This window comes from Sebastes fasciatus, chromosome 2, assembly GCF_043250625.1.
Source record: "Sebastes fasciatus isolate fSebFas1 chromosome 2, fSebFas1.pri, whole genome shotgun sequence".
Classification (NCBI taxonomy): domain Eukaryota; kingdom Metazoa; phylum Chordata; class Actinopteri; order Perciformes; family Sebastidae; genus Sebastes; species Sebastes fasciatus.
Genome location: NC_133796.1, coordinates 35,342,455 through 35,368,271, shown reverse-complemented (window position 1 = coordinate 35,368,271; position 25,817 = coordinate 35,342,455). Strand labels below are relative to the sequence as shown.

The window sequence follows — 25,817 nt, the reverse complement described above, 5'->3', positions numbered from 1 at the left end:
TTCTGGTGTCTTTACTCCTCTATGACAGTAAACTGAATATCTTTGAGTTGTGGACAAAACAAGACATTTGAGGACGTCATCTTGGGCTTTGGGAAACACTGATCAACACTTTTCACCATTTTATAGACCAAACAACTAATCAATTAATCAAGAAAATAAATTGACAACGACAATAATCGTTATTTGCAGCCCTACTTTCAACCGCATCTCATGGTTTGCTCAGTTGTCAACTGAGCAGTTGACAACTGAGCAAACTCCCTCTGCTGAGAAAGACTGAGATTAGCTTGAAAGCTCCAGCAAATTAGCTAGACAGTAGACCATGTGTTACAATTCTTTAGTCAAAGTCCCTCCATCTGTTTCACATTAAACCCCATTCAGTGATTCAGGGGGCAGAATCCCTTCAAAACCCTGGAAGGCTTTTATTGTGAAACATATGCAGGAAGTGTTGAGTTTCATACTTCATAGAGTGCTGCAAGAATGAGTCCTAAAATGGAAATGAGTTAGCATTTTAGCCATTCTGGTTCCCTCATTTGGAAGTCAATGGGTTTTTTGAATGGGTTTTTGGTTAGATGCCTGAAATAAGGTCTGTGGTTAACACAAGCTTAGGGTAAGGGATAATGTACAGAGAGCCGGTCGTTGGTCTTGCATCGCTCTGAAGGAGTGTATTTCACAATAATGACCTGCCAGCTGTACATTATCCCGCTTATTACACGGCTACTTACTTAAGAAACCAATAATTTGACACAAAAACGGTCCGCCAGAGTCCGACAGTAGAACTGCGCCCATAGCAACGGTCTGTTATACATAGCAACGGTCTGCTATAAAGAAATAACAGACCGTAGAACACCGTGATTGACCAATCAGAATTGAGTATTCAACAAAGCCGTGTAATAAGAGATTTTAACGTTTTGTTCTACGATATAAAATACATCAATAAATACCCCACTCGTTAATTCTGAAGCTTTTATATGTGTTAAAAAGGGCGATTGCTAACAAGTGGCTAAATGAGACTACTACATGTCATCACACCAAACACTAGTCCGCTTTCACAGCCTCGTTTATACTTGCATTCATGCGACCGTCCTGTAGTTAGTTTATAGCCTAATGTTAACTTTTTACTTCTGGTGATTGCATTTACAGTTCAAAAATCATAATCATTTGTGAAGATTATCTTGCTGAACAAAACTTTTAAGTATCATAAACGTGTGTCTGCCATAGAGCTTATTTTCTGTAATAATCCAAAACCCAATGGAATAATCCCATTGGCTTTTTGTCGAGGGAACCAGGGCGATTCTAACTTCCTGGTTGGCCTACAAAAATACGTCATCCCCGGAGGACTCTATAAGTTAGTGGAAGCTATTTTAAAACAACTTAATGTGTCATATAAAGCTTTGAACTCACCAGCTGAATAGCTATCATTAAGACAGTCTTCAGTGAAAAGGTCCTGTCACAAAGGTCAAAGAGGTCTTCTAGACTCGGGCCCAGCAGCTCCAGAACCATGGCATTGTATTTCCCACAGGGCCCAAAGTAAAACACCTGGGGCACGCCTTCAGCTGAAACACAAGGAGAAAGAAATTAGACCTACAAAAGACAAAAATCCCAGCCCAGTGGACACAGCTGTATTTGTTTTAGTAATCCCAAGTCTTTATTGTTTAACTATGCGTTTGCAAGTGCATCAAAGATATGCAAGACCTTTGTTAATAGCTTAGTAAATAGCAAACTGTTGGAGGAAAAGCAAATACTAGTTAGTAGATAAATAAAAAGTAGAATTTGCCTTCAGTGTTTTTCAGTTGTATATACAAGTGGGAATTCAGAGAGTTAGAGTGTTTATTATTCCTGTCTCTCTTGACTAATGATATTTCTACGTTGGGTCCAAGGTGAACCATAAGAGGCCTCAAACTGGTCAGATAGGAGGAGGGGCACCACAAGGTTACTGAGGACAGTGAGCAGAGAAAGCTGCTAGGTAAACATTAACCCTAAAGTAAAACACAACACAGCGCCTGCAAATAAAACTGTGTCACTCCTCTACTGCAGACTGAAAACTAATCGTTTCACTGCCTCATATCACGTCCTCCCAACTGAATCATATCCTCTCTGCTCTACTCACTCTAATTGCTCCAAAATCCCTTCCATCTGTCACCTCAGCTCTTATTTTACTTCTTGTCACAGTGCAGTTTCGTGTTGTGTGGTAACAGTAATAACGGTGGGGCCGGTGCTCTGACCCTTATACTCCTCCATATGGGCTGTTTGTGATGCTGGTGGTCTGGGAATTAAAGCTCCTTGAACTGTTTAACTTCTAGAAAAGTGTGTGAGCTTAAAGCCTAAAATTGCAATGTAAAGAGTGTGTGAACCGTTTTAACTTTTCCTTTATTCCTGCAGATTTTAATGAAATTAGATAGATTACAGTAATGAGCACACAAAGGGGATTTCTAAATTTAGAACAGGCTCACCATCCTGCACACACAGTATCAAATTCTAATTAATCTAATCTAATGTTTTGCAGGATTTCAAGGTTTATGCACATCTTCATTTATAATTATTTGCAATTGGTGATATTTGTATTCTTTGTTGTCTTCCTGACCAAATCTTGAACTTTAGATTCAAAGAACAGGGAAATCAGGTCAAACTGTTAATTGCCTTCGGGGGAAGCATGATTCAAAGTTTGCCCCTGCTTACTGCTAGTTGGAGTCCTATTAAAAAAAGATCCCCTCAAGAAACTTCAAAGAAATGCTGGCGCTTCAATCATACAGACCTTGCTTTATCAGACTGCTTAAGCTGTGCTCAGTGCTTGGAAATATTATAATTGCATGGAAGTTAAAAGAAGTAGGGACGTCCTGATTGCTTTTCATGTCCCCGATCCTAAAGGAAGTCCTTAAATATCGAGTATCTGCAGATTACGAAATTGAAAAACTCTTTGGGAGATTAGAGGGAGAAAAGTTATAGTTTTGATACCCCACTTTTTGTCATTTTTAAGATAAACGTATCATCATACAGTCCCCGCAATCAGGTGAATATATTTGATATAATATATATTTTAATATAATATATTTTTATATTTAATCATTTTAGGATTTACAGCAAAACAAGTAATAAAAAAATACGCATTTTTGGACCCCCATTTTGTGTTGGTTCAGTCGAACCCATCGCTGATCATTTGCCACATGCTTTGGCTTGGCTGTTAATCACAGTCTGCCTAACTATACAGGAGTCGGACTGTTTACAAAGGTAAGAAACATGCCATTTAACTGAACTGCTATCATGGACTGAAAATAGAACATAGGAAAAGATAGGCTAGCGTATGTTGAATCAATCAATCAAAGAGTTAGCTCTTTTAAGTTCAATGTGGCTATTCATATTCTGAATTAGTCCTGTTGATTTTATTGGAGGAGGGTTAATCCAAGATGTTAGGTGGTGTAGAAATACAGGTAAGTTGTTCTGAATTACAATTGTTTTTTTTCTGGGGGAGGACTATAGACTGTATAAAGAATGAACGTAGTCTCCGTGGCGTCACCCATAGGTTTCTGAAGAGCCGTTGTGAAGCTCAAAGTGGGTGGCTCTGTCCGTCGCCATCTTGGCAGTGACAACACAGCCTAACTCCCGGCTAATACAAAAATGGGCAAAGAGGTGGATCATCGGTGGAGCTGAGGCGGGCCCAGCTGGCAGCTAGCAACCTGTAACAACCTGTCACTCAAAGTGGCCACGCCCTCAATCATGCCTAACTTTTAGCCTTAATATAAGGCTTAGGGAGGACCCCCAGACCTGCCGCCAATTACGTATCTTTCCAAGTTTGCTCATCCAATTTAGAGCGTAACCAGGCACCCATGAACACAACATTCACATATTATCACTTTATATAGTTAATATGAACACGTTAGCAAATGGTTGCTTGCATATTGCTTTACACGCCCAGCAGACACAGAGCGACATTAAAATGCATTTTTACATATGTACTTTCTTTTTAGCTTTTTTTTGGTCTCCACAAACTCCTGGAAAATATCTGTCTCTTTAGCTGCTAAATGCTCCACTACGTATACCAGCTAGCTGCTAACTTCTGTCTAACATCTGCTTGTTATTTTATGCTGGGCAAGTAAGTAGTGTACTGTAGATATATCAGAAAGTGAGAGTAAACCAAAATGTTTAAGTTGCCAGCCATAAAACCAAAACTATAAGCTGATGTTAAAAACGTTACAACGCTCTGTAGAGCTGAGGAGAACTGAACTGAATTTTGAGAGTATATTGTGCATCACTATGAGCAACACCTTTCACATTACATGTAATCATTTGATCCGTTAACATAAAGATACTGATCAGAGCAGCTTTAAGACTTTAGTTAGCTTTCATTTCTAATTCTTTTCAGTATTTCCCTAGACTACAGCTGGTACATTTTGTTTCTTACCTTAACATACTTGGTACTTACAGATGAAAATGTTAGACAGGCTGCCAGCTCACAATATATTGGTTGTGTGCTCAGCTCATTGATGTTTTGTGCCACGACGAAGGAGCCAGCTCTAAGAAATTAGTTTATGCAATAAAGTTTAGTGAAGGGACTAAATTGCCATCATAAAATTTTGCTCAAAGTAATTGAAGTAGAGCCTGATAATCAGAAAGCTAAATACTAATCCTGATGTAGTGCGTTAACATTTATACTGAACAATGCAACTGAAGACATTTGACTCACACGCTCGTTAATAGAAAATACACTGCAGCATGAAAGGTGGCGTAAATGCTGTCAGTTAGCATATGGGCATGTAGGAGTCATGCTGTGCTCCATCTTGTGTTTCTGGACACCATTATGCAGTTCTGTGGGTTGCTAATTGTACCATAGGAATGAGTGCCTTCAAACCCCGGGTGACTGTGGGAGGCCTAAAAATGTGTCAGATTGGAGATGTGCTGTAAATAAGTGGATAAACGGCTGTTCAATTGAAAACACGGTTAGTCAAGCTTTTTACTAGCAAAGGGAAAGCGGGGATCACAGAACCATCATTATCTAAAGCAAAACGGTCCTCATAAGAGACTGAATCTGTGTGTCCTGTACTGCAAAGTATACTCTAATTCTACAGGAGGACTCAAACTTTGATGGAAGCTACTACTTTTGTAGGTACCACTTTTGACTTCTCTCATCCAATTTCCTTAAAAAAATAATGAGAGCTATTCCTGGGTGTAGCTCTAACGGCGATTCGAGAGGAGGGGCGTCACGTTGGCTGCTCCTCATTTGCATAAAGTTGAGGTTAAGGCCACTTTATGCAAGAAACTCCTTAGAAACTTCTTTAAAAACTGTTGTCCATCTAAAATAAAGACAGATTCAGCAACTGCATGGCTTATTTCTCGCATAAAATGTTTTCAGAAACACATTTCGGTGAACGATTTTCATGATATAAGAGAAGAAAGTTTCCAAATGAGCTGCCATGTTGGTTCCGGTTTGAAAGCTGGGAGCAGCAGCCCAAGAGCAAAGAACGTATATTGATACTCTTTGCCACGAGGGAAAGTGTTCATCCAATCAGGTGCCTAGTGCCTTGTGTCGCGTGGCAGCCCCTCACGCATCAAATGCTGGGAAGCGAGGCGATCACTCGCGCAGGTGAAGGCTGTTCCCGTCTTTACATTTTGAAAGCGCAACGGCCAATGAGGAAACTGCATCACTCAGCCGACCAATCGTGTAACTTCATCACACACTCAGTGACAGACTTTTGCGTTTGTAGGGCTGGTCCTCTGCGGTCCAGCCAAATAGGTTGATTTGCCTCAACTGGAGCCTGGCCTGGAATTTTAGGGGCAAGGCCATTTGGCAATCAATGGCAACAATCATTGAGATAAAAAAATTAAAGTTATTTATTTCACAAAATAATGTATTGGTATTTACATATTACCAATATTTGTAAGTTGTTTATTGTTGTTATTTCTAACTTTATTGTGCTGTAGCCTACAGACAAAGTTAATACCGTTAAAAGTACACTTATGATTGACATGGATCAAAGATTTGATGATCATTTCCTATCTATATTTCACACGCAGCCACTACATGCCGCCTGTAGCAGGAGGAGAACGCTCACATCAGGAGACATGACTCTGAGTCTGGGTCGCTTCTGAAACGTGCTGCGGCACGTCTGGTGGAATCACAAGCATTGTCTAGAGTGGCCGCAGTCAGCTCTGGCGGCCGCATCGCAGCCGGAACACAGCGCAGCTACACCAGACTATCGTCAAAGGAATTAATTAAAAAAAGAATAAGGAAACACTTTTTTCCAGAGAGTTCGCCACTGGTTATGTGCGCCGAATTTCACTTAATGCTGCCCGAATTCAGAATCTCAACAAAAGACACTAGTGTCTAAAAACTGTATTGACAGGAAAGAGGCAGAGGAGAAAATGGCAAAAACAGCTGGGGCAGTGTGGGCGGGGCATTCAGGCCAGTCAGTGGCCACCGGTGAAATTCCTGCCCTGATTGGAGCAATATCATATTTTAGAATTTCAGTATTTAGTTCATGCTGGGGATGAGGTCTGCTCAAATCTTACAGAGTGACACTCCATTCTCCACAGACATAACAATATTTGAATGTACAGTTAACTTTAATTATTTCAATGGACTTTGTATGCCACATATTGGATTGGATATAGATATATCATGTCATTACTCAGAGAGGCAAAGATCAGAAAAGAATAAAACATCAGCATAATAATCACAACTATAAAGGTTTTATGCAGTTTCACTAACGTATCAGTTCTGACAGCCATTGAATAAAAGTTTGTCTTGTACAAAAGGAATACATTTTCATACGCATTAATGTAATCTAATCGAGGAGCTGGCTGCAGTCCTTTTCAACAAAAAGGAGAACGAGATGGATGTGATGAATGAACATAACTGGTTCTACGGCCGGCTGAAAGGCACTCGTCCAAATCTCCCTGCACACGACTTCTATGTGTGCCATTTTTCAACCAGCTGTCAAAGAGCAGATCTTTCTCTGGACTCTGATGAGACCAATCTTGAGCTTGGATGTTTTATTGTGACCATCTGGTAGTGTTCTGTTATTCATAAATTATCCATCACTGTGACAAAGAGGGTTGTAGAAAGTCTGATTTGATTTCTTTACCAATAATATGTAGACCTATTTTATGTGTGTATTATAAGAGCAACACCATGCCGCATCACAAGGGCTATGCTCAACATAATGTTAAAGAAAGATTAAAAACAGCAATTTCTTTGTGCATGTCGGCACCATTAAGTGCGTTTTTTGGTGTTTTTTTTAAATAATGGAAGAAAACATGGTAGAAATGATGGTGGGATCACTGTGTGGTGCCTGTCTGTGTGGAGTTTGCATGTTCTCCTGGTGCCTGTGTGGATTTCCTCCCACAGTCCAAAGAAATGCTGGTTAGGTGAATTCGTGACTCTAAATTAAATCTGTAGGTGTGCGTGTGAAAGTGTTTTTCTTACTATATATATATATATATGCGTGTCAGCCCAGTGATGGACCAGTCACCTGTCCAGGGTGAACCCCACCATTCACCCACTGCGTGCTGGGATAGGCTTCAGCCCCCCGCCACAGGATGAGCAGTTTAGAGATTGGTGAATGGAGGGATTTTTACATTATAAATTTATGACAGGTATGTGCAAAATTGTGTAATGGAAGTGGAGATGGAGAATTAGGACAGATAGAATCGGCTTTTGCTGCACATCAAGTTTTGTCCACTGTGCACGATTAAGTTTCTGACAGACATACTGTATTTGCTGGCTTGCTTCAGTTCAGTGACTGGTTTGCAAAACTGTGCCTGCAAGTAGCTGCAAAAGTTGTTCCACTTGAAAACAAAAGTGAAAAAAAAAATCAACATTTGTAATTAGACTGTGACTCTACTGTGATGTGAACTCTTTCATTCTATGCTGGAAGACAGCTACAGGAAAAATCTGGTTTGTCTTTGATTTTCAAATCAAATGTTCACTGGGAGTTTTTAAAGTTGCTGAATTCGAAATTCAGATCAGTATTAATATAGCAGCAAACAACTATTTGCTATGTAAAGATATAGAGGAGTAATGTCTACCTGAGCAGAAAATGAAGTCTCTCTTCCTCTGTGTTTGTTGTAATTCAAGCTTCTCTGTGCTTTGTTTACAAAGCCAGACCAGCTGTGTTTGCCTTTCAGTGTGTGTTTGTCCCACTGGCTAGCTAATAGCTGCCGCTCTGCTCTGCGCTCATAACACCGCCCCAACCCACGTCGTCGTCGTCGCAGAAGTGTAACACCCACCCTCCGGGTTTACAAAATGTTTACCTTATATTTAAGATTTCATCAAACTTGTATTTTTCTTTATACAAAATGAACCAAAACACAGACAATGACACTGACATCTTGGGCAAACTAAAAGGAAATCAGGTGTGAATAGAAACCAAACACTATTACTAAGATTTGTTTACCAAATATTTAGTCAATGCTGAGGACTGATAAACTACAGGGTTGTAACCTTTCAAAAACTCTTCTAAAACACTGCTCTCTAGTTTCTCATCATGTTCTATTTTTCACCCGAAGCGAAACAGCTCTAGTCTTAACAAAGATCCATGTGTTCACATTAGTGGGAACAGACATCCAGGATAAGACCTCCGGCCTTTCCTTGAAATGTTTGTAAAATCTAGCAAGCTGTGTCACTGTGGGAAATGTTTACTCCTTGGGATCGCAATGGTCACAGATCTGGTGTAGTGTTTCATGATGAGGTCTGACTGCGAGACGCCTTTAAGAGCTCGATTGTGTCCTTGAACAAACCCTCGAGATCTTCTAAACCATCTTGTCCCCAGCACACTAATTCTTCACAGTTTGCCATCTTGTAAAATCAAAGCAGCAGTCAAACCGTTATTGACTGTGCTGATAAATATTCTCACATAATATCTGGAAGGAGATGCTTAATTCCTAATTGAATCATCCTCATTAATATCCAGTGACAGTTGGTTTATGCACCAGATGCAACACCTGATTGAGCATCTGAGTCAAACCACATTAATTCATAAAGACCCTGTCGCACAGACACTGTGACAACCACATTGGCTGAGAGGAATGTGGCACAGCACACAGCCAAGAAGAAATGAGGTCACGTTCTCCCATCTGGAGGAGAGGACAGAGGCAGGTTAGTACTAAGAGAGGCAGACCCACTCTCTAAATATTTAATGAGTTTCCGCACAGTTGGCCTTTTCCAGCCCTTGCCTTTGCAAAACAATAGCCATTATATTCCCAGTCTGGTTATCATATATGCATGTAGAGCTCCAAAAACCACATCAAGGAGCATACATCACAAAAAATATGGCTTTATTTTCCCTGCCAACCTGTGACTCAATCCATCCCTACTGTACACTCTAACTGTAATACTGTGATTTAACCATTGTGTAAGGAAAACCTTCATTAATAAATTCACAAACAACATGATCAAACTCATCTCCTATCAATCATGTGGCTACCAGTGCAATATATACATTATTATTTTTACCATTTTACCAGAAGAGCAACAAACAACTATTTAAAAAGATTTTTCTATTGTTCCATTGTTTCTCGCGTTCCCACCCATTTCCTCTCGTACCAAGACTAAAACAGTTTGCCCTTAATTTATTTCTCTGTTGTAGTCACTTAATCCTCACAAGATTCTTGTCAGTGGTAGCTGTAACGGGGATGCGTCAGCAGACCTTGACTAATCTTTTATTACAAACTGATGACTTCTCAGGGGAGCAGAGATAAGGGAAGAGAAGTTGAGAAGTAACTATTATTGTATTGTCTTTCATTCTGAACACAGAATAATAAAGTGTAAAGGGCACGATTCTAGAAAAAATAATTTGAGGATCTGAAAAAGGACAAACGGAGTTATATCACTATTCAACACCATGAACCAGACAGTGTAGGGAGAAACTGTTACCATTGGCCATTATGTGTGAAGTTAGGTAAAATAAAAAATGGATGGTTGTATGCCTCTGCCAACCAATCAAGTTGCAGTTTACATCCATGTCTGTCCAAAATATCATCACTACATCATTTCATTCTATCAGACATTTAAGTGAAATTGTCATAATTAGTCTGTAAATTCTTGAGTTATGGCCAAAAACATGTTTTATGAGGTCACAGTGACCTTTGACCTTTTACCACCAGCATCTTATCAGTTCATCCGTGAGTCCAAGTGGACATTTGTGCCTAATTTGAAGAAATTGCCTCAAGGCGTTCCTGAGATATCACTTTCACAAGAATGAACTGGACGGACACGGACAGAAGGATGGACAACCCGAAAACATTACGCCTCCGGCCACAGCTGTTGCCGACTCGGAGGCATAATTAGCCCTCTGAGACCCAAAATGAAGACACCAAGACCTTGAGGAACACCGTAGAAAAAGCCATGCTGTGATTTGGTATTAAAAACTTTTGACATTTTGAGATTTCTGCAAGAATTGCATTTTTTAGCGATTAGATGGCGAGCACTTCTGTTCTGGAAACTGCTCAGAAACCCCCTTATTGTCAATCTACCTAGGAAAACCATCCATCCTCTGAATGCTCTAGGTCTCTAGTTTTTGGCTGTAACGTTCATGAGGCTGTGATTATCCTAGAGGTCTCACTGAAATGGCTACTATGGGGACTAACATCATCACACATGAATACAGTTGGGGTCATAGGATCCACAAGAGTCTCAGCTTTACAACGATACCCAAATTATGTAATTCCAAGACTGTTTAGGGACCCCAGTGTGCAGAAATATCCAAACACATCATTTTTGGAATAGATGAAAATAACACATTTATACTGCATTCAAAAAAACTGCATGGTTTTTGCCCGAAACTGCATGTGTATATCATAAAGTGGGCATGTCTGTAAAGGGGAGACTCGTGGGTACCCATAGTACCCATTTTCATTCATATATCTTGAGGTCAGAGGTCAAGAGACCCCTGAGATAAAGGCCATGACAGTTTTTCCTCGCCCGAAATTTAACCTAAATTTTGAGTGTTATTTAGCCTCCTTCCCGACAAGCTAGCATAGCATAACATGGCTGGTACCACTGGATACCTTAAAGACAGTAAAGTTGGTCGGGATCACCGGTCTCAGGGGGTAGAGCAATGATAAGACAACCACGTAATGAATTGAAGGATATACTGTCACAAGTATTCTGCTTAGATAACAAAGAGGACATTTTTTCAGTGGATCAGAAAAAAACATCAGCTGCTGCATCTGTTTTGTGGGTCTATAACAAGTATTATGTCAACACCTTTCATATTGAAACGTTGCAAGCAAGGTCACTGTTCCCCACGCTCTCTATGGACGAGGTCATTCACGCACTCATGTACACAAAGTCCTGGAAATTAAACTAAGTTGTTGACCCAGCTTAACATCAATACGTAACCTGAGTGGAGTAATCACTTGTTGTGGAAATGATGCAATCTTCTGGGCTGATCTTCCAAAACAGTCAAATCATTGTCATGCAGTCACACAAACACACCACGAGGAGTAGCAATCACATCTGTGACCTTACCTGTAGTTCCCAGTGTTTTGTAGAACCGGTACTCTAAATGCAACTGTGGTGCCCTCGACTTCACTGGTTCCTAAACAATGGACACATCCAAACCAGTACTCAGTTAATGGCAAGAACCTCACAAACTGGATTATACTGAGATGTTAAATCAGTAAAGAAAAACAATAAATGTTTTTTCTTGAAGAAATGAAGTGTCAACAATTTTTTCATGACTCATCTTGCACCTACGGGCAAATACAGAAATACTATCCAATGAAATGTGATAACAGAACTTGGGATGAACCAGGAAAACAATTGTCAGAGATGTGTTAAGTTTAATAACAGCTTCCCTGCCTGAACACAGCACTGACATTATATCATTTCAGTAACATTTTAGATGAATCACTAAAAATCAAGTACACCAAGTGCTTCATTATGTATCTACAGTATTTAACTGTATTTTATCCATCGCTTTGCAAAGGATTCTTATACTAGCAGAGGTGAGGAATCAAGCAGAGAAAGAAAGTGTGCACTTACCAGTTTAATAGCTACATACTCGTTGGTGTAGAGATTTTTACCTGAAATAAGACAGACAGGAAAGGTGGCTTTTAAAAAGAAAGTACACCAATTGAGGCTTTACAAAAGATTCACCAGGGAACTCTGTAAGTGATTGTCTCTGATACAAATTTTGGAAGATCCACATATAAAAGGTCTGTAATAGAAAATGATCAAATCGTGGTCCTTTTTTCAGCTCTACTGTGAATATGCTAACAGGTACACCCAACTAAAGATAATTCAGTCTAATGAAACAGCCCTAAAAATTGTCATGGAAGTTATAACATTCAGTTTTTATTTAACTGTTTTGAGAGGTTTTGGTTTAACCCTTTAAAAGGTGCTAAATGCGATATTGGGAGCATATCTATTGCTTCCACACAGCTCTCAACATGGTGACATCTGAGCCGGCGGCTCTTAGCTAACGGTGCTAACAGTGAAAACAAAGGCAACACTGTTGACAGAGATAACAGTGTTAACCTGGGAGGGACCTGGAGGGTGGGTGGGCGTGAGCAAGCTAGCTAGTGGGGCACGCTCACATGCACAATCATGCACTAAAAGGCACGCACGTGCTGCCCGGCTATGTCAACAAAACACAGAGAAGCTTGGATTACAACACACATAGGGAGAGTGACTTCATTCTCTGCTCAGGTAGACATTACTCCGCTATATCTTTACATAGACAATAGCTGTTTGCTGCTATAATAATGCTCTGGATATCGCATAGAGAACCTCTAAAAACTAACGAACAGCAGGCGGCCATGGAAGATCAGTGTTTGCATGATCCTGTTTAAATCGATCTAAAATAAAAAACATAATAGCTGGAGCATTGATTCCTTTTGCTGCAGCAAGCTAAGGCTTTTGTCATTCGCGTCATCATGTTGTATGCTTGTGATGACGTCAATACGTTACATTATGCACAGAACATAACAAAACTATCAACACCTTTGCAGTCAAAAATAAAAGTTATACATAGTTCAAATAATTTTAGTTGTGTTGATAAATATTTCGTTCATGTTTCTACATTCAGAATTGTTTAGGAAAAATATGTTTTGTGTGTTTTTTATTTATTAATAATTATTTTGGATGCTGTAATTTACAGTGCTGTGGAATTGTATTGCATTATACTGAGAGATGTTTTTAGTCTACCGTGCGTCATATAAATGGGGTGGACAAAGTATTAGAAACATCTCAGTATAATACAAAACAATTCAGCAGAGCCACAAATTACAGCCTTCATAAGGACCATAAATCTAAATTATCACCTGAAACCAAATTCACTCTGTCAGTTATTCCATTGTGTCTTTAACCATTTAGACTCAACTTACCGAGCTTCAATTCACCAAAGTTTCCACAGCCGATCTTCTTGCCCACACGAAAGTTTGGCCCCACCATGAGAACCCCAGAGGAGCTGGAGGAGCCAGATGGTCGGGACGAGTGTCCGCTGCGGCTTCCCTGGGAAACTTTAGTGGTCCTGGCGGGCCGCTCGCCATATTTATCTCTCTGTTGATCCATGGTGTGAGCAGCACAGGTCAGCGGGAGCCTGGAGTGATGTACAAAAAGGCCTCCTGGGCCGGGCCCACCACAGCCACAGCCCTGGTCACTGGCAGTGCCTGGATGGCACAGTCACTCTCATGAGACAAAACCTGGCACAGCTCCTCCCCGTCCTCACCCTATCACCTCTAACAGATGTTGAACAGGCTGATCTCTGGCCTCAACATTTGTCATAGGAAGGAGAAGGTGGAAAATCTGAAACAAACACAACACACGACAAAGAAAAAAGACATTAACTTTCAACAGAGAGCATCACATGGAGCATTGTAGTGTTGTTCTAAGGAGTAGTCTCCCATGTATGATCTGATGAAACGTTAATATTATATGAAAAAAGAATCTAAAAAAACAACAACATTTCAGCAGAGTTCAGTCGAGGGGCAAATCATGTACAGATGGTGAGACATGGTGGGGCGGCTACATTGGCTAGACGTTTCATTTTAAGAATTGAGGCTCCATTTGCTCATCTTAACTCTTACAAAAGGTTTCCAGTGTCAAAATAAATAATCAGGACCACATATGCAGTCACCAGTAATCACTACATTTTTCCAATGACATTTTAACACTTAAATAATGTTTTAAAAATGTAACTTCACCATAAGATTGCAAGTTAAACTCATATTTGAAGGTCACGAGTCATGTTGACGCTCACTGTTTACAAGCAGACGGTGCTAAATGAGGACAGGAACAGCTTACTGTAACAGCGCTGCTGAGCTAAAGAGATAGTCATCAAGTCACCGTGGTCACAGAAAACACCAGTAAACTGTTTGAGCATCAACACAAACCGTAAGTCATAGTCTGTGATCATGAAGAATCTCCACCACCACCCACAGCTATAGCCTGGCAGACAATGTCAGCGGGGAATATTATGTAAACAATTATATAAAGCTACGTCTGCTCGCAAGGACACCGTAGCTTAACTTGATGGACACTGGTCGGATTTTATCAGGTGCTCGGCAAAATTATTTTGGGTTCAGCCCTGTCCCCTTCTATCACGGGCAAGAATTAAATGATATGACTATAAAACATAAAGGCAGTTTGGTGTGTGATATGATATCACTAAGAAAGAAGACACGTGATGTTTATCAACTCCAGGCCTCTTTGGGGATTTCCTATTCTGTTACTCATCTTCAGCAAGTTAGCGTCCTGAAGCAAGCTGCAGACAAAATGTTGAGTGTAAATCAGGCAGATTACCACTAATTATTCACCCCAAAAAATGCACTTATAAAGTACTGTTTTCCATCAACTTTTTCTGCTTTCAATAAAAAACACAACAGCCACTAATGTTTTCATGACAATGCTGTAATTCCTGAGCATGGAAAGGCTGCTGCTGCTGAGAAGTATTTGTGTGTGGGCTTCCGGATGACTCATGCTCAGTATTGCCTGCACAGATCTCAGCATCAAAGACAGCTAGTTTGCTCTCAAGGGCAACTGTGCACTGTTGCTATTACATAAAAGCAGGAACAGGACAACACGGCTATAAAACAGGTTTGCAGCAACGACAAACGGTGAGCTGTAACAGTTTCCATTGTGCAAATAATCATTTGTAGGCCACAGTGTCCACCGGTGTTTAGATTAGCTCGGCTAGGCTAGGTGTTTCTGCTGACTGAGTGAACACCATCTTCACACACAAACTCAGTGGTGGATGCAGGATCATAAACACAGACTGCAACACCACTTCACAGTAAATTACAGAATTATACCTGACCTTGTAATACTGCTAAACACAGCTCTGAACTCTCCGTTGATTCAAAGATGTTACTACAATAATAAGGCTACACTGAAGATTCATTAATGCGTAACTATATTTGAGAGTGGGCATTTGTTTTAAGGAAGAGACTAGAGGTGGTCAGCAGACACTGAGGTGTCCCATTGTTTGTCATTTGTTATTTCCACTCATGTGCTTTTGGGTGTAAATTAAGGCTGATCAAATGTTTCCAAACTTTGTTAATTTCCATAACAATGATGCTAGAATCTACTGTATATTAAACGCTTCTTTTGTTTTTGAGACATGAGTGTATTGTAGAGCTGCAAAAATGAATCGATTAGTTGTCAGCTATTAAATTAATCGCCAACTATTTTGATAATTGATTAATTGGTTTGAGTAATTTTTTAAGAAAAAAAGAAGTCAAAATTCTCTGATTCCAGCTTCTTAAATGTGAAGATGTTCTGGTTGCTTTACTCCTCTATGACAGTAAACTGAATATCTTTGAGTTGTGGACTAAACAAGACATTTGAGGATGTCATCTTGGGCTTTGGGAAACACTAAATCTAAATTTTTCAAAATTTTCTGACAAACAACTAATTGATTTATCGAGTAAATAATCAACAGATTAATCAACAATAAAAATAATCGTTAGGTGCAGCCCAAGTGTATTGTTAAAGCTGATAATACGACACACAAGGCTAACTCCAGGCCAGTTTTAAGTCACTCCAGTTTTAGTCCAGTTCATTTGGAGCAAATTATATGCTTTACTTTAAAAGGTGTTTCCACGTTAAATTCAGAGTATATCACATTATAACAATATCACAAAGCTGAATGTACAGTTTCTTTGCCTGTCTTGTGCATTTGTCATTTGTATTACTAGTAAGATTACCACAGCCCCACATTGTATTTCAAACATGTTCAGACATGCCTAACCTGAGGATTAGGATGGGAAAATTAACATTAAAGTGGAACAAGAACTTAATTCATACCAGGGCTGCAAAACTACACTTCACTTTAATTACAAAGGCGCATAACACTATATGTTGTAATGAGCCCCTTGGTATTATTTATCCACTTGCGTATTATTCCCTCTGGTTATTGATACATACATTCAAGGTGTTGTTATGTGCTCACTGATAAATATGTAAGGGATAATGTACAGCGAGCCAGTCATTGTTGTGAAATAAACCCAGACAGGGCGATGCGGCACCCCGACGAGAAGCGTCTGTTATACGGTCTGATACATAGTAACGGTCTGCTGTAAAGAAATAACAGACCGCAGAACGCCGTGACTAATCAATCAGAATCGAGTATTCCTCAAAGCCGTGTAATAAATGTTAATATTAGGGGTGAGGTAGAAAAAAATCGATACAGCATAATATCGTGATATTTTGCGTGTCAATATTGTATCGATACACGAACGTCGAGTTTCGATTTTTTATTATATAAACTATTAACCTCTTAACAATCCGGCCACTATTCTGTCTTTCAGAGGTTGTAGCGGGCTCAGTTTTAAAGCTAGAGTGAAGATACTGGTATCATATGAAACTGGAAAACCTAAGGAATCGACCGGTACCAACCATGTCATGTTAGCTTGTCGGGGAGAATGCTAAATAATGCTCCAAATTTGCAATACATTTTGGCGAGGAAAACTGGCATTGCCATTTTAAAAAGGGTCCCCTTGACCTCTGACATCAAGATATATGAATGAAACAGAGTGAAAACTGTATCTTATTAGATAAAACAGATGTTGACAAACTGCGTGCATAATTTGCAGTTGAAAAAGGTAATAAATCGCAATATATCTTATCGCAATACTCAGCATAACGCAAAATGTGTAAAATCACAATAACATCGTATCGTGAATTAAGTAACGTGGTAATATTGTATTGGGCCTCTAGTGAATCCCACCCCTTGTCAATATATTGAAAAAAGCTCATCTAAACCAAGTCATAAAGAAGGTCTTGCCAAACCAATTCCATCTCACAATTTAGAAAAGGAGAATGACAACAAAATCGTGTTTCATTTAGCTTATGGGGGGTGGACAAAGTAACATCTACAGTTGCAAAATGTAATGCAATCCACTATAACAGCTCCACAATGACTATTGCCTTTGTAAATGTTCAATTTCAGCTGAAACTGTGCTACTCTACATTATTTTTAGGACATATTAAAGGGGTCTTATTAAGCTTTTGTGCTTTTTCCTATTCCTATAGTGTGTTATATAGATTTTTGTGCATGTGAAAGGTCTGCAAAGTTACAAAGCCCAAAGTTTACGCCAAAGGGAGTTACTCTCCCCCACAGAAACACTGCTCTTGAACTGCTCTTGTTCGGTTGATCACTCATAACAGTGGGCCAGCTGACTGGTATGAGAAAAATTAAGTGTTTTTTTTAACATTAAAAGGCGTAAACATGTTCTAGTAAAAATCCAAAATACAAGTATGCACCTGAAAATAAGCATAATAGGTCGTCTTTAAGTGGTGGTGTTGTTGTTGTGGTGGATTGCATTATTTTAGAGGGTGTCCCTTTAGTTTTGTTCAACTAATGCGTGTATAACTGTTAAGGAGCAAGTCTGTGTTAATTCCTATCAGTCGACCGCTTAATTAATAAAGTGAAGAACAAGCAATCCAGCGGACTGTTAAACGCTCTGTGGTCTCAACAAATGGCTCCTTCAGTTTTGATGTAACGTGGGGAATCCCCAGCCTTTATCCCTGTGGAGGCGCCATGTCTCCTGATAAATGAGGAGACGTTTGAGGACACACACCTTTTGGCATCCTATAAAAGTCATTTTGTTTCTCAGAAGGAGAAGACGTGAAATTATTTTATCAATTCAAATCCCATTACAGAGTTAACTTATTAACCCTTTTCTTTCCAATTTGTTCAACAATTCTTTTTTGAAAGCATGCATTGAGAACAAGTATATATTGTTTTTGTCAGGCTTGCTTCAAATTTGTTCTGGAAATATAGGAATTTGCCTTCGTCCAGTTTGGTAAAATGTGTGCATAATATACATTCAAAAAAAATCTTTTCTTTTTAATATGTTTAAGATATAATGAAAAATCCTGGAGTAAGCAATGTGCAGGCACTTATAAAGGAATGTATATGGTGAGAGCTGCATGACAACCAGGAATTAGACAATTCAGAAACAGTCTCAGGTAGTGTTCGGTTGTTGCTCTGTATTTTGAATGTCACAGTAGAGTTTCAAAGTGGAGACTTTAGTGCTGGACTAGAGCAGATAAGTGGTAAATTTGACTGCCTGTTTGAAGGTGGTATACATTTATGATATTGGATATAGTGCTCATTTGCATAAAGGCATTTAATTTGACTCTGGCTTGGCCTTCATGGGTGCTCAAGGAGTACTAACGTCATTATGTGCATTGATGAGTGAACCCATTTAACATTAAATGCAAGAAATACACAATTGGTTTATATTAGGGCCGTCAATCGATTCAAATATTTAATCGTATAATTGTCTATAGTTAGTCGCGATTAATCGCAAATGAATCACACATTTTTTATTTGTTCAAAATGTACTTTAAAGGGACATTTCTCAACTATTTAATACACTTCTTGGGCAGATATGCTGCTTTATGCAAATGTATATATATATTTATTATTGGAAATTAATTGACAACACAAAACAATGACAAATATTGTCCAGAAACCCTCACAGGTACTGCATTTAGCATAAAAAATATGCTCAAATCATAACATGGCAAACTGCAGCCCAACAGGCAACAACAGCTGTCAGTGTGTCAGTGTGCTGACTTGACTATGACTTGCCCCAAACTGCATGTGATTATCATAAAGTGGACATCGAGACTCGTGAATGGGAATTTTTATTCACATATCTTGAGGTCAGGGGTCAAGGGAACCCTTTGAAAATGGCCATGCCATCGGTTGGTACCAATGGGTTCCTGACGTTTTCTAGTTTCATATTGTACCAGTATCTTCACTCTAGCTTTAAAACTGAGCCCGCTACAATCTAAATATTGCAAGTTGCGTTAATACGTTAAAGAAATTAGTGGCATTAAAACAAATTTGCGTTAACTTGTTATTATCGCGTTAACTTTGACAGCACTAGTTTATATGCTTATAAGTTACATATTAGATTCTCGCTCAATTTGCTTCCTGAAAAATTTTACTCATAATTTAATTGATGAGCTAAACCTCAAAATGTACAAGTGAGCACAAACAAAAAATCCATGCAATAATACCACTGCATATTTTGAACAATTAGACCCATTTATCATTCTGTTTAAGTAAAACTGCCCGTCTCTACCCTATGTACTCATTCTGCATGAACAAGAAATGTGTCATATTACTGGAGATGCTCTCAAAATTGAGTTGTTGAGTTGTACAATCAATAAGTTCTGCTGATCTCACATCTGTGTCACATCACCATTATTCTTTCAGCTGAAAACATGCATCACACTATTTCATTTAATAGTTTAGCTGGGAATGATGACGCAGGAATTTGGTGTTCATGGAAATACTATATATGAAGACGGTATTATGACAGTATTGTTTTCTCAATGCTGTAACCTACAATATCCCAGTGAAATGTTGAGAACGTATCAAAACATACACATAAACACAACTGTGTACTGTCTAATCACTGGCACAAAGCCAAGGCAGCAAGGCTGACTGACAAAAAGTGGCAAAAGGGTTTCTCTGATGATGTCGGTAATCAAAAACACAACATTTCAAGAGCTCAAGAAAGCTGATGTAATTGGTTAATAGCTAGTTTTTAAATCCAGCACTATTCACTGGTATATTTCCTTCAGTAACACACTTGAAAAATGTACTTAAGACTCCAAAAAGCTTGATTACAGTCCACAAGTTTGCTTGTCAAAATATATTGAGAAACTGAGATGCAGATTCTAGCTGATTAGCATCTATTAAAAATGACTAATCTGTTGACATCTTTTCACTTTTACAGAAACATAAAGGCTCTGAGTGGAGTGATTAACCTTCAGTGGAAAGATCAGCCTGAGAGGGGGGTCTGCCAATAGTGCAGACTCCTACTGTGGCAGTGCCAGCTAACAGCTGCCTCTCTCTCCTTAAAGCCAGCTCTTATCAACTACAACTGGTGGGAATTTAGATTATACACAGTTTTCCTTCTCCATCAATTCATCGGGAACAATGCATGTGTATATACATGGCTGTTGTGTGCACCCACATCCATGACAATGATCTCTTATATTATCTCATAGCTTATAGCTTACTTGGACTTTACTGAGGTGATCTACATTGTGTAGTAACTAACTGCACATATTAGGGGTGGAAGAAAATATCGAAAATGTTGAATATCGCGATATGTTTTGTGATACTGTATCGAATCTCAAAATCACTATAGATTTTTAATTAATAGTTTACATGCAAAAATGAACTCAATCAATACTTTATTTAATTTGCAAAGATATCCGCCCTCTCAAAGTAGTGTTATGATGTTCATTTTACAGAGACTGTCATAAATGCAAATGCAGATCCCACTGTTCTGATCGCATTGAAAAGTAACCTTTTTTTACTCCGATTGTACTTGGTGCCTTCAAATGGGGTCGTGTTTACCGTGTCCACGAGAAGAGTCCCTGAACGTCCACCTCTTGCGGTATTCACGACCTCGTAAATGGAAAGTTTCAAAGTTTTACGAGTTGTGACGTGTTTGTTGACGTTGTCAGAAATGGCGGAGGCCATGGAAGTTAATTTTTCGCTACATAATAAGTGAATATACTGTAATTTTCATCTTATATTGTTTTTCTTCGTAATTTTATAATATATCTGAGGAAAATGTTGACATACCCAACAGCCTCATTTTTTCCCTCTGTCATTATACCTTTGCATTTACTGCATTATGTTACCCACTTGCTAGCTTGCTAAATTGTTAGCCTCTGTGGCTTCTAGACGCCGACAGTAACGTTCATATTGCTGTTGCTTAGCAGCGGTGTTCTCACAACTTAACCACTTGAACGCAGAGCATATCGTGTACACGACTTTCATGTTGTAAACACAAGCTCACGAGTTTCATTTGAAGGCACCATATGCATATGGTGGTGTGTTCTTTATACCATCACAGTTTTCCTAAAATTAGATTTTATTTTTTTTTTAAATCGCGATATATCGTCTTGCTTACTGTATCGCAATATATCGCAAAATATTGAATCGTAACCCCTGTATATCATGACACGTATCGCATCGCCAGATTTTTGTCAATACACATCCCTAGCACATACGGTGAAGGACGAGACATTGACCACATTTGTCAAGCAAATAATTACCTGCAAAATATACATGAATGAAATGCAAATGTATTAAAGTTTTTCTTAAATGTGGAGTTCTACTTCATCATGACTTTCTGAATACATGCAACACAGAAACTATTTTATACCAGCCTTTCCTTCAGTGGGACTCTTTTAAAAGGATGCATGCCAACAATAATTTATTATCAATCCACATAGCCCTAGTTTGGGCAAATGCCCAGCTAGTAATATTTCAATAAAATGACTTCAGAAGTGGTTTGCACTGCTCTCTTAAAACACTGTGTTATTTAGTGGAAAATGACCCTAACCAATTATTTTACTAGATGGAGAGTAACTGAATACACTATTGGTTCAGTAATAAGCCATATATGCAGTTGTACCATATCTATGCCTATTTGAAAGAAAATGTGCACATTGGGAGGTACAACTTAACTTGACATCTGCACCGGACAAAATCAAAATAACTTAATAACAATAAAGCCAAAGCAGCAAGGCTGCCTGACAAAAAGTGGCAAAAGGGTTTCTCTGATGATGCCGGTAATCCAAAACAAAACATTTCAAGAGCTCCAGAAAGTTGATGTAATTGGTTAATAGCTAGTTTTTAAATCCAGCACTATTCACTGGTATATTTCCTTCAGTAACACACTTGAAAAATGTATTTAAGACTCCAAAAAACTTGATTACAGTGTAACCAGTAACCGATTATTTTACTAGATGGAGAGTGACTGAATACACTATTGGTTCAGTAATAAGCCATCTATGCAGCTGTACCATATCTATACCTATTTGAAAGAAAATGTGGACATTGGGAGGTACAATTTAACTTGACATCTGCACAAATCAAAATAACTTGCACCAGTTAGCTTCAACACAACTCAGGCTGAGGAGGGGCCTTGGTTAATTAATGTAATACTCGGTGGCATCCTGTCTTTGCATCCGTTGTTACCTTGCACTGAGAAGATGAACACTTTGTGTGTGAGGAAGTGTTTAGTACAGGCAGCTGAGGGCTAATATATAAAGATGATCGATCCTTTGTAATATAGGAGGGCCCTCCGGGTTGGATCAAAACAAGGAAGCGAGTTGTACGCCACCGTTTCCACGGACAAAGCCTAACATTAGTGATGGTCACATCGATTAACTAGCCAAGTTAGCTCTGCAGCCTGCCAACAGAGAACCTGACTAACCAGCCACACAGCTAACGTTAGCCAAACATCACCTAGCAACAGTGGTTGCTCTGGTTTAAAATATATCCTCCGAATAATCCCTACACAGATGTTTCCTTATTAACTATCATATCAGGTTAGTTAATAGACAGTACATAAAGCTCGTAGCTTGGTGTTACCGCCTCAGCTAACAGCTCCTGGTGGCTAGCTGACAGCTGGACGGAGCAGCGCAACAAGGAAATTAGCTCCGTTAGCAACAGAAGATATGAGCTAACAACCAAACAGCTTCCGATCAAATGTTCAGCGCTCACTAACAACACACTCACCTCCGCGCTGCTGGAGCCACACGGTCCGGACGCGGCTGCTGTTGTGTTTGTCACGCCCTTAATGTGCCCGGCTGTCTGTCCGGAGCTCTAACGTGCAGGTAGTAGAGGTGTTACTTGTTGTGACTGATCTGGTGCTTCTCGCTAACAGTAACAGGAACACGGAGCGTCGTTAGTTAGCGGCTCGCTCCATTCTTCTGCTGCTGCTCGTGAAAGGTTCGAGCGCACCGGATGTAGAAGAACGGCACCGCCCGCTCCACGACGCACACGTCCGGGTCAGGAACCAGGACTGATACAGCAGCAGGTCCACTTCATTATTATTATTAGACCAGTACACAGATGTTATATTTAATAATGAACCGGGCTGTTCACAAGTTCACACCTGATTCAAGCAAAAGAGTGTTTCACTTCAAAGTTTTATGCTCCTCTTTGTTGTTTTGTGTTCTTATCAATTCAATATCAATTCAATTTGCTTTATTGATCATGACTGTCAGGTGAACAATATTGCCAAAGCGTCAATTCAATAATAAATACATTTTTAAAAAAAAGGCCTACATGTATACAATTCATTAAGCAAATTACAATATATAGATATTTTTAAAAGAACATGCATGTAAATGGAAGAAAACAATAAAGAAGTAATTAATGTTTGTTGTGTCAATAAAACAAACAAATAAAAAACAATTAATAACAATATATTGCAATATCAAAGGATAAATGTTACAAACATCTCTATGTCTACTGATTGAGTAAATCCCCGTTATTTAATTTGTTAAATATTGTTTCTATATATTCTCTATATTATTCTATTAAAGAAGGAAAGCAGAAGTACTTTAAGTAAAAAAATAATAATTAAATTTTATGCGAATAAAATATTCTGTACATATCAGATTTATTAATAAAGGAGATTTTTTTCTTAATTTTTTTAATATTGTTATAAATATTGTATTGTGATATTATCATACCATGAGTTTTGGGTATTGTTACATTCCCAATTATATGTATATATATATATATATATATATATATGTGCAATATATATATGTGCAATTTCATTCGCCACTTTTGCAATTTTGTTAATAGTCTGTTTATTGTCAATACTGTATATACTGCTCCTATTTTTATACTTACTTCTATTTAAATGGTTCATATTTTTTTTTCACTTTGTTTAGCTCTTTTTTTACTGTTAGCTGATGCATCTTGTTTTTTGCACTATCCCCTTTGCTGCTGTACACTGCACATGTCCCCACTGCGGGACTAATAAAGGAATATCTTTTCTTATCTTATCTTATGTATTATCTGCAAGATATTGTAAATTCTTTAATGTGTGATCAATAAAAATAAATAAAGACATGTTATTAAGTTTCAAACAAGCTCAAACCACACTTGCATATCAGCAGTGGTGGAAAGTAACAAAGTACATTTACTCAAATATTATGGTACTTGTACTTGAGTATTTCCCTTTCATCGTACTATGTATTTCTACTCCATTACAATTCAGAGGTAATTATTTCTACTCCATTACATTTGATAACTTTAGTTACTCTGAAGATTGAGATTAGTAATACAAAATATAATCAACAAATAATGATGGTTTATTATTATGTATAAAGATAAGACTTTATTGATCTTTTGGGGTAAATTCACAAACTACCCAGCAGTTTATAAAATTAGCTAATAAAATTATCCCCACCTTTACCAGCTGCAACAATGAAGTAATACACATTAACGCAGCAATAAATATAATACAATAATATAACATACATCATTCTGAAATAGGCCATTCTGCATAATGAGTTCTTTTACATTTGTACTTTAAGTATATTTTGATGCTAATTCTTTTGTATTTTTATAATATATATTTTATAATTTTGAATGCACGACTTGTAACAGAGTATTTGTACACTGTGGTATTGCTACTTTTTACTTTAGTAAAAGTACTTCTTCCACTACTAGTTCAAGTGTAGTTTTCACCAACTGCAGCACTTTAAAGTTATTGTTAACTTTCAAAATGTTTCTGAAACAGACACAAAATGACTTTGTTATTTCATAATTCATCCATAATCCATCCATCCATCTTCAACCGCTTATCCGGGATCGGGTCGCGGGGGCAACAGCTCCAGCAGGGGACCCCAAACTTCCCTTTCCCGGGCCACATTAACCAGCTCTGACTGGGGGATCCCGAGGCGTTCCCAGGCCAGAGTAGAGATATAATCTCTCCACCTAGTCCTGGGTCTTCCCCGTGGTCTCCTCCCAGCTGGTCGTGCCTGGAACACCTCCCAAAGGAGGCGCCCAGGAGGCATCCGTGCTAGATGCCCGAACCACCTCAACTGGCTCCTTTCGACGCAAAGGAGCAAGGACTCTACTCCGAGTTCCTCACGGATGACTGAGCTTCTTACCCTATCTCTAAGGGAGACGCCAGCCACCCTCCTGAGGAAACCCATTTCGGCCGCTTGCACCCGCGACCTCGTTTTTTCGGTCATGACCCAACACTCATGACCATAGGTGAGAGTAGGAACGAAGATTGAACGGTAGATCGAGAGCTTTGCCTTCCGGCTCAGCTCTCTTTTCGTCACAACGGTGCGGTAAAGCGAATGCAATACCGCCCCTGCTGCTCCGATTCTCCGACCAATCTCACGTTCCATCGTCCCCTCACTCGCGAACAAGACCCCGAGATACTTAAACTCCTTCACTTGGGGTAAGGACTCATTCCCTACCCGGAGTAGGCAATCCACCGGTTTCCTGCTGAGAACCATTCATCCATAATACTAAACTCAAATGGGGAAATGCTACCAAACACAAGAAAACATGAAGACAGTA

General features: G+C 39.0%; 1 protein-coding gene across 4 annotated transcripts in view; it reads right to left on the bottom strand.

The window, feature by feature from the left end:
- The window catches only part of LOC141759697 (casein kinase I), a 407,488-nt gene extending 384,206 nt beyond the window's left edge, over nucleotides 1–23,282 (bottom strand). The window contains exons 1-5 of one of the 4 annotated variants that reach the window (XM_074621986.1): nucleotides 23,001–23,282; nucleotides 13,321–13,741; nucleotides 11,978–12,018; nucleotides 11,462–11,531; nucleotides 1,402–1,553 (exon numbers count right to left, since the gene is read on the bottom strand). In XM_074621986.1, coding sequence (XP_074478087.1) covers nucleotides 1,402–1,553; nucleotides 11,462–11,531; nucleotides 11,978–12,018; nucleotides 13,321–13,507 — 450 coding nt within the window. In that variant the 5' untranslated portion in view covers nucleotides 13,508–13,741; nucleotides 23,001–23,282. The remainder of the gene's footprint in view (nucleotides 1–1,401; nucleotides 1,554–11,461; nucleotides 11,532–11,977; nucleotides 12,019–13,320; nucleotides 13,742–23,000) is intronic. The other 3 variants (XM_074621994.1, XM_074622003.1, XM_074622010.1) reach the window with 3 other exon arrangements.
- Between the last annotated feature and the right edge of the window lie 2,535 nt (nucleotides 23,283–25,817).